The sequence below is a fragment of the Carlito syrichta genome, unplaced genomic scaffold (genome assembly GCF_000164805.1).
Source record: "Carlito syrichta isolate Samal-C Ts95f unplaced genomic scaffold, Tarsius_syrichta-2.0.1 Scaffold316279, whole genome shotgun sequence".
Lineage (NCBI taxonomy): Eukaryota > Metazoa > Chordata > Mammalia > Primates > Tarsiidae > Carlito > Carlito syrichta.
Window position 1 is genome coordinate 24,539 of NW_007260375.1, and position 6,104 is coordinate 30,642.

At 55.1% G+C, this 6,104-nt stretch overlaps 1 protein-coding gene across 1 annotated transcript in view; it reads right to left on the reverse strand.

Moving 5' to 3' along the window:
• LOC103276627 (glutamine-dependent NAD(+) synthetase-like) overlaps positions 1 to 6,104 on the reverse strand; it is a 21,331-nt gene that overhangs the window by 4,272 nt on the left and 10,955 nt on the right. Inside the window, exon 6 of the mRNA XM_008074030.1 lies at positions 3,982 to 4,033. Coding sequence (XP_008072221.1) covers positions 3,982 to 4,033 — 52 coding nt within the window. The remainder of the gene's footprint in view (positions 1 to 3,981; positions 4,034 to 6,104) is intronic.

Genomic DNA, 6,104 nt, shown 5'->3' on the forward strand with positions numbered 1-6,104 from the left:
TTTTGTTTTGAGACCGTTTCGCTCTGTCGCCCAGGCTGGAGTGCAGTGGTGCAATCCTGGCTCACTGCAGCCTCAACCTCTTGGGTTCAGGCAATCCTCCCGCCTCAGCCTCCAGGGTAGCTGGGACTGCGGGTGCGCACCACGATGACCAGCTAATATTTTTTATTTTTGTAGAGATGAGGGCTCACTATATGACCCAGGCTGGTCTCGAACTCCTGAGCTCAAACGATCCTCCTGCCTCGGTCTCCCACAGTGCTGGCATGACAGGCGTGAGTCACTGCACCCACCATGCCCTGTTTCTTGAATCCGCCCCTGAACTTAATCCTCATTCTGCCCGGGTCACTCGTATGACCTGAGCAGCAATCGACTAGGTAAGGCAGAGCCACCCAGTTGCAGACCTTGCTGTGTTGCTCTCATGGGAGGCGGGCTGCAAGGCTTTCAGGATGCAACAATGTTACAGGAACAAAAGAGGACATTTCAGTGATATTAGACTAGCTAATGCTTGCAAGGGTTGTTGCTGAGTAGAACTAAATTTGAAGGCTGCTTGAAGTTTTTTCTTTCTTTCTTTTCTTTTTTTGAGTTGGAGTCTCACTCAGTAGCCCAGACTGGAGTGCAGTGGCCGCTCCTGGCCATCGCAGCCTCAACCTGCTGGGCTCTGGCGATCATTCCGCCTCAGCCTTCCAAGTAGCTGGAATTACAGGCACGTGCTACCATGCCCAGCTGATTTTTTTATTTATTGTAGAAACGAGGTCTCGCCAAGTTGCCCAGGCATGTCTCAAACTCGCAGGCTCAGGCAATCCACTCGCCTCAGCCTCCCAAAACAAGGGATTACAGGCTGAGCCACCAAGCAAGCCTGGCCAGCTGCTTGAATTTATTTATTTTTATTTTTATTTATTTTTTGAGTTGGAGTCTCACTCTGTTGCCCAGACTGGAGTGCAAGTAGCCGCTCTTGGCCACCGCAGTCTCGACCTGCTGGGCTCCGGCAATCTTTCCATGTAGCCGGAATTACAGGCATGTGCGACCACGCCTGGCTGATTTTTTGATTTATTGCAGAGATGAGGTCTCGCTGCCTAGGCGGGTCTCGAACCCGCGGGCTCAGGCAATCCACTCACCTCGGCCTCCCAAAGGTACAGGATTACAGGCTGAGTCACCGAGCTGGGCTTGCTTGAATTTTCCCCTTCGTTCCCTCACGGCCCCTGGAAAGTGGCTCTCCTGCTCTCTGCTGGCTCGATTTGGCCGACAGGCCTGAAATACCAATCTTAGCTAATACTCAGTTGCTGGTATCGGAGGAGAAACAATCATCTATTTCAAAGCACCTGCCAAGAACAACACAGCCCTCAATTGTTCAAAGGAATCTGAAATTAAAGGAATGAAAAGAAGCCAGGTGGAGTGGCTGACCCTGTCATCCCAGCACTTTGGGAGGCAGAGGCAGGAGAGCCTGAGCCCAGGGGCTTGAGACCAGCTTGGGCAACTTGGTAAGACATCACTACAATAAATCAAAAAATTAGCCAGACACAGTGGTGCGCACCTGTGGTTCCGGCTGCTTGGAAGGCTGAGGCGAAAGGATGGCCAGAGTCCAGCATGTCGAGGCTGCGGTGGCCATGAGCGTGCCACTACCCTCCAGCCTGGGTGACAGTGAAACTCTGACTCAAAAAAAAAAAGATGGATGTCGTCAGACACACGACGATGTGGTCTGCGTCAGCTGATTAGAAAAGGTACTGAGTAATGGTCAGGAGACACTTAAACGGTTCTTATCAAGAGTCAGGATGAGGCCAGGCTCGGTGACTCAGTCTGTCATCCCAGCACTCTGGGAGGCCGAGGCAAGTGGACTGCCTCAGCCCACGGGTTCGAGACCAGCCCAGGCAACTTGGCGAGACCTCGTCTCTACAAGAAATCAAAAATTAGCCGGGCGTGGTAATGCACACTTGTAGTTCCAGCTCTTGGAAGGCTGAGACGGAAGAATCGCTGGAGCCCAGGAGGTCGACGCTGGGGTGGCTGTAATTGTGCTCCTGGGCGACGGAGTGAGACTCCAACTCAAAAAAAAAATGCCTGTTTTCCTAGAAACAGCTGACGTGAGGTCTTCCCAGTGACTACACAGATCTGATCCCCGATCCCTAGTTCCAGGATAAACGCCCCCTCTCTCCCAGCTCTGTCTCTGGTGCCTGGCTGCTAGGGAAGTAGCCAAATTGTCGGGTCAGGCCCTAAAAACGGCATCGGCGGGGAGGGCGGGATGGAAGGAGCACGAGGGTCACGGCTGAGGTACGTGACCCACTGACGGGCACGGCAGGTGCCCCGGGTCATGACGATGATGTCACAGTGTGTGCGCTGCTGTGGCTCCGGAGAGGTGTGTCCAGGACCCTTGGGAGGGGATGAGACCAGACCTGGCCGAGAGTCCCGTCCCCAGCTGTGGACCAGCCATCCCCGGCAGCCAAGGCGGGTGGCCCCGAGCCCTCGCTGGCCCGTCCAAGTGTCTCTCTCAAGGAGTCAGAACCGGCACCAGCAGCTGCGATGGCGGCAACCTGGGCCCAGGCACCCAGGCCAGTGAGAGGCGCAGGAAGACCCGGACGGCCCAGAGGGAATGGGGCCGGGGCCTGTGAGTCAGGGGAGTGAGAGCTTGCAGCTCCCAGCTGGGGGTCCCTGGGGTCGGATGCCAACCCACCGTGAGACAGGAAGCCGCTACGATAAATTATACCACATCCCCCCCTTTAATTTTTATTTTTTTATTTTTTTTGAGTTGAAGTCTCACTCTGTCGCCTAGACTGGAGTGCAGTGGCCGCTCCCGGCCACTGCAGCCCTGCCCTACTGGGCTCCGGCGATCCTTCCGCCTCAACCTTCCAAGAGCTGGAACTACAGGCACGCGCTACCAAGCCCGGCTGATTTTTTGATTTATCGTAGAGATGAGGTCTCGCCAAGTTGCCCAGGCGGATCTCGAACCCGCAGGTTCAGGCAATCCACTCACCTCAGCCTCCCAAGGCACAGGATTGCAGGCTGAGACACCAAGCCTGCCTCTCCCCCCTTATATTGAGTCGGTGGTCTCTGTCACCCAAGTTAGAGTGCAGTGGCACAATCACTGCTCACCACAGCCTCCAACTCCTGGACTCGGGCTATCCTCCCACCTCAGCCTCCTGAGTAGCTGAGTCTACAGGCACACACCACCACACCTTGCTGACTTTTTGGTTTTTGTAGAGACGAGGTCTTGCTATGTGGACCAGGCTGGTCTCGAACTCCTGAGCTCAACAATCCTCCGCCTTGGCCTCCCAGAATGCTGGGATGGCAGACATGAGCCACCACGTCCAGCCCCCAACCATCACTCCCGAAGCGACCGGCCTCCTGGGATCACGCGGGGAGCGCTGCTGACCTGGGAGCCAGCCTTTCCTCACCCCTGGCCACAAGGGGTGGCCGAGATGGGGGCCCCAGCATCCCCTCCCTGAGAATTTAAAACGGAGAATGCGACACTTTGCTCTCCGTCGAGGTAATCCTTGAATGTGGGAAACGTGAGGTTTGCAGCGGAGAGGGCCACCCACTGCCCCGTGAGGAAGAGGAGGAGGAAGTGAGGAGGGAGGGGGAAGCAGGGAGGATGGAAAGCCCCAGACTGTGGAGGGAAGGCCCTGAGACCCGGGGGGCGCCGGGGGCCAGGGAGGAGCCCAGAACAGGGAAGAGCACAAAGCCAGGGAGGAGTCCCAGGCCAGGAGGGAGTCCCAGGCCAAGGAGGAGTTCCAGATCAGGGAGGAGCCCAAGACCAGGGAGGAGCCCCAGGCCTAGAGGGAGTCCCAGGCCAGGAAGGAGCCCAAGACCAGGGAGGAGCCCCAGGCCAGGGAGGAGCCCCACTGGCTGGGGACATCACTCCCACTTTGCCGGGTTTGTACCTGCGCTGACTATGGCACCTTCTGCGACTTGGAACCAAAGCCCCCGGCCCCCCAGGGCCCGCCGCTCACCCAGGGGCGGTGGACTGAGAAGCGAGTTTTGCGCCCACGGCCTCACCTGCTTTGTCAGGTCCCGAATCATCTGAGGGAGAAAATACTCCTCCACCTGCCTGGAAGGGAAACACGCAGAGGTGAGGACGACCGGCTGGGGCAGAGAAAAGACGGCGTCTGCGTGGACACAGAAGTCCAGCTGAGAGCTTCGCACCCAGGCAGCCGCAGAGGAGCCGTCATGTGGCCACGCGATGCTGTGGCTTACAGAGAAGAGTGTGATGGTAACTTGAAGGCCCCACGGGTGTCACGGTGTGCCGGGCTCTCGGGGCCTCTGGTGGCCTCAGTCTCCCATTCTCTGACGCGTGGCTTTCCTGAGATGCATCCTGTGCCCCCAGGGAGAAATCTAGGGGTGATGCCTGACCAGGGACTGGATCAGAACGAAGCCTGCGGCACTGACCCTCGAAGCACTGACCTCCCCCGCCATGGCACTGACTCCACACGCAATCACGACTCATGATCGTGGCTGAAATAACGACGCTCCCTGTTCACAAGACGGGAAGGAGGGTTTAACTCACAACTCCAATACCTTCAATACACGGTGCTAAAAGCTAGAATCTTCTTTTTTTTTTTCTGGTAGGGTCTTGCTCTGTAGCCCAGGCTGCGGTGCAGTGGCGTGATCATGGCTCATGGTATCCTCAAACTCCTGGGCTCAAGCAATCCGCACGCCTCAGCCTCCCAAAGAGTTGGGACTACAGGCAGAGTTGGGACGACAGGCATGGCTACTTTTTTTTTTTTTTTTTGGTAGAGATGGAGTCTTGCTATGCTGTTCAGGCTAGTCTCAAACTCCTGGTCGCAAACGATCCTCCCGCCTCGGCCTCCCAAAAGTGCTGGGATTACAGGCATGAGCCACTGCACCTGGCCTTCTCAGTTCTTAAGATGGACTTAAGGATCACTGATTTTGAGTCTTCCTTCATGTCTAATGTAGCGCTTAAGAATTCATATTTCATGATAAATGCCATTTGGTGCTTTTTAAAAAAATTTTTTTTAGTTGGACTCTCCATCGCCCAGGCTGGAGTGCTGTGGCACACTCACAGCCACCCCAGCATTGACCTACTGGTCTATGGCAATCCTTCTGTCTCAGCCTTCCAAGTAGCTGGAACTACAGGCATGCACTATTATGCCAGGCTAATTTTTTTTTTTTTAATTGTAGAGATGAGGTCTCGCCACGTTGCTCGGGCTGGTCTTGAACCCGCGGGCTCAGGCAATTCACTCACCTCCCAAAGTGCTGGGATTACAGGCTAAGGCACCAAGCCGGGCCCATTTGGTGCTTTTTAAATCATTAAATTAAAAAGTACGTTTAAATTTTCATGACTTTCCTCTGTGGCTCACACATTATTTGTAACTATGATTTTTTTAAATTCCCAAACATGGAGCTTTCCAGGTACCATTTTGACAGAGATCTTTACACGTCAATGGGGTCAGGGAATGCAGATTGTGTGAAACCAAACAGAGGTCATTAAGAATCACTATACAGACCCGGGTTCAGTGGCTCAGCCTATAATCCCGCACCTTGGGAGGCTGACGTGAGTGGATTGCCTGAGCCTGCAGGTTTGAGACCCGCCTGGGCAACTTGGTGAGAGCTCATCTCTACAATAAATCAAAAAATTAGCCGGGCGTGATAGCGCGCACCTGTAGTTCCAGCTACTTGGAAGGCTGAGGTGGAAGGATCGCCGGAGCCCAGCGGCGAGTTGAGGCTTCGGTGGTTGGGAGTGGCCACTGCACTCCAGTCTGGGTGACAGAGTGAGACTCCGATTCAAAAAAAAAAAGAATCACTATACAGGGCCGGGTGCGGTGGCTCAAGTCTATAATCCCAGCACTTTGGAAGGCCAAGGCGAGTGGATTGCCTGAGCCTGCAGGTTCGAGACCAACATGGGCAATCTGGTGAGACCCTGTCTCTACAATAAATAAAAAATTAGCCGGGCTCGGTGGCTCAGCCTGTAATCCCTCGCCTTTGGAGGCTGAGGTGAGTGGATTGCCTGAGCCCGCGGGTTCGAGGCCCGCCTGGGCAAGCAAGACCTCATCTCTACAATAAACCAAAAAATCAGCTGGGTGTGGTAGCGTATGCCTGTAGTTCTAGCTGCTTGGAAGGCTGAGGCGGAAGGATCGCCAGAGCCCAGCAGGTAGAGGCTG